The sequence below is a fragment of the Diaphorina citri genome, unplaced genomic scaffold (genome assembly GCF_000475195.1).
Source record: "Diaphorina citri unplaced genomic scaffold, Diaci psyllid genome assembly version 1.1 scaffold4124, whole genome shotgun sequence".
NCBI classification, from domain to species: domain Eukaryota; kingdom Metazoa; phylum Arthropoda; class Insecta; order Hemiptera; family Psyllidae; genus Diaphorina; species Diaphorina citri.
Genome location: NW_007381523.1, coordinates 16,879 through 19,314, shown reverse-complemented (window position 1 = coordinate 19,314; position 2,436 = coordinate 16,879). Strand labels below are relative to the sequence as shown.

Below are 2,436 nucleotides of genomic sequence, written 5' to 3'. Positions count from 1 at the left end.
AACCATAGATTTATGTATAGTGTTTGAAACATATCTTGTAACATAGATGAAGACACCTACAAAAGTTTTTCAACATCCAAGATGACGCCGCCACAACTCAAAAATTTCGAGAGTTGAGAATTGGAGCCGGTGTTAGCCCATGATTGGTGGAAGTCAAACAAACTTCCACAAGAATGATAGGTACACTAAAAGTTGACTTCTCGGTTTTCTGACCAGACCCTCACATATTCTACTTCTTGTTCGTATGACTACTACCAGAGTCTGCTTGTTCTATTATTCTATCTGCCTTCTCCTGGGCTTCTTTTCGTATGGATTCATCTTTAACATCATCTAGGTCTTCATCGTCATCATCATTCTGTTTATACAGGGTGGGATACTGAGCCATACAGTCCTGCATTGTTTTGAATGCTTCGAAACAGTTAACGCCTGAAAACACAAGACAAAGATCAGGTCCAGAATCAAAGGAGATTTCCTTTTTCTGTTGGACATTTTTGTCAAATTTCATCAAAAGTCATACAAACCGTTCGAGAGTTATCCGTCGACATTTGTTAACTTAAAACATAGAATATCTTGGACATGTGATGAGAGGAGAAAAAAAATCAGTGTTGAGCATATTTATTACCTTTAGGTTCATCTGTGCTATAGTGGAAGCAGGAGAATGCCTCTCGGAACTGTACACCACAAGGTCCTGTAGCCATACCGCCTAGACACGGGCAGTTCCAATTGATAGAACCATCAGGTAGAATCAGACCTGGTTGTGGTTCAGGGGGAGGTAGTTCTACACTGCTAGGTATGGCATGGTCTTCTTTGGTGGCAAATATGATGAAGTCTTTACCTTCACGCTGACACGTTGACATTGTGAGTGTGAGTCTGTAAAAGAAGAACCAAGACTGTAGGTAAATAGACAGATCAATATCAGAGGGAAATTTTCAGTTTAACCCTCTACTCTCTACACAAAAAGCCCACTCCGAGGCTTAGATGTAGGGAGTAGGGGCAAACAGAACTAAACGTTGGGTTAAGCCTATAAAAATATCAGGGGGACACTTAATATAGTGGCAATGTGCCTGCTTATCATGCAGAAGATTCAAGAGTTCAATTCAAAGAATAGAAAAAAAAAAAAAAAAAAAATTGATCTTGTGTTTCAAGTCAAGATATAATTTTATAAAATTTTGTGAGGTGCATACATTAGGGAATAACATAATACGTGATCCCCAAGTCTAACCTGTTTTGTTCCTAGTTGACCGACAGCAAGTTAAGTAAGCAGGGAGAAGTCCTATGAGTGATAAATCTGGCTGGATGATTGTTATAATATCCACACGTTGTCAAAGAAGTTTGTAGCTTGATAAAGAATGAAGCAGGGCACCTCAGTATAGCTCTGGTTTGGGCAGGATTGAATTTGAGAAGATCTATTGGCACACCAGCCCCAGTCTGAATAAAAACAAGAAAAAAATATAGTAATATTGGCAAACTTAAATCAATAGGACTTGCATAAGGACGAAATTTGAATAAACTAAAATGATAAAATCATTTTTTTTTCATTAAAAAAAAAAAAATCTTTAAACAGGAAAATTGATCCTTCATAAGAAGGAAAGGTTTTTTTTTTTCTTTCATTTATTGGGACTTGTAAGTTCAGCTGGTAAGTACCATGTTTATTCTGGAACCCATGGCCTTTTTTTTGTGGAGTGAAGAGTAGGGAGTACATATTTGTTAGAGGAACATGCTACAGGTATACAGTCTCATATTGAAAGATATGCTATTGCACAAGCACAATAGAAGGAAAGACAAACAGAACTTACTTCTCCTAGCAATGCCTTGATGCAACACTTGACATGAGCAAGGAAATGTTCATCATCAACAGTAGTATTGGCTTCTCTGTAAAAGAAAAATACACAAATATTCAATATCCAAATGAAACAAAGCTGCAATGTACATGTGTTTACAGGATGCCACAACCAATTTTACCACTGTTACATCCATGGAACACCAGCACTGCGTGAAAACATTGAACAAAATTTCCATGCCAAAATTTCCATTTGATCTGACACCATCTTTACAAATCCATGTAAATATTGCCCAGTAAACACATACACCAAGCTAACATAAAAAATAAATAAATATACCTAGTCCATATATCCAGCTAAAATTTGCATTTTTTTTTGATTTCTATAAGTCTCATGAAAATTTTCTTTAAATCCCTAGATTGCTAGAAGCCTTGAGAAGCCATTCCAGCAATCAAAAAGTAAAAATCTTATTGGTGATACATTGAAGTAACACCAAGGGCTCCAACAGTGTTACCTTGACGTAACACCGTTTTCCACTATCACACAAAAAAGGTGTTACTTTGGCATAACACCAGTGGTAAAAGTGTTAAATTTACTCTTGCAGAACTACCAATCCTATTTTTAAAGAAAGTTTGAGAAAAAAAAGTCCAATCTC

General features: G+C 36.6%; 1 protein-coding gene across 1 annotated transcript; it reads right to left on the bottom strand.

Annotated features, from left to right (window-relative positions):
• Nucleotides 1-15: 15 nt before the first annotated feature.
• On the bottom strand, nt 16-1,872 carry LOC103520817 (mitochondrial intermembrane space import and assembly protein 40). Its single transcript, XM_008485913.3, has 4 exons — nt 1,797-1,872; nt 1,223-1,428; nt 623-870; nt 16-426 (listed from the first exon to the last, which is right to left on the bottom strand). Exons 3-4 carry the CDS (start codon nt 855-857, stop codon nt 230-232), a joined length of 432 nt encoding a protein of 143 aa, XP_008484135.1. The 5' UTR covers nt 858-870; nt 1,223-1,428; nt 1,797-1,872; the 3' UTR covers nt 16-229.
• Nucleotides 1,873-2,436: the final 564 nt, after the last annotated feature.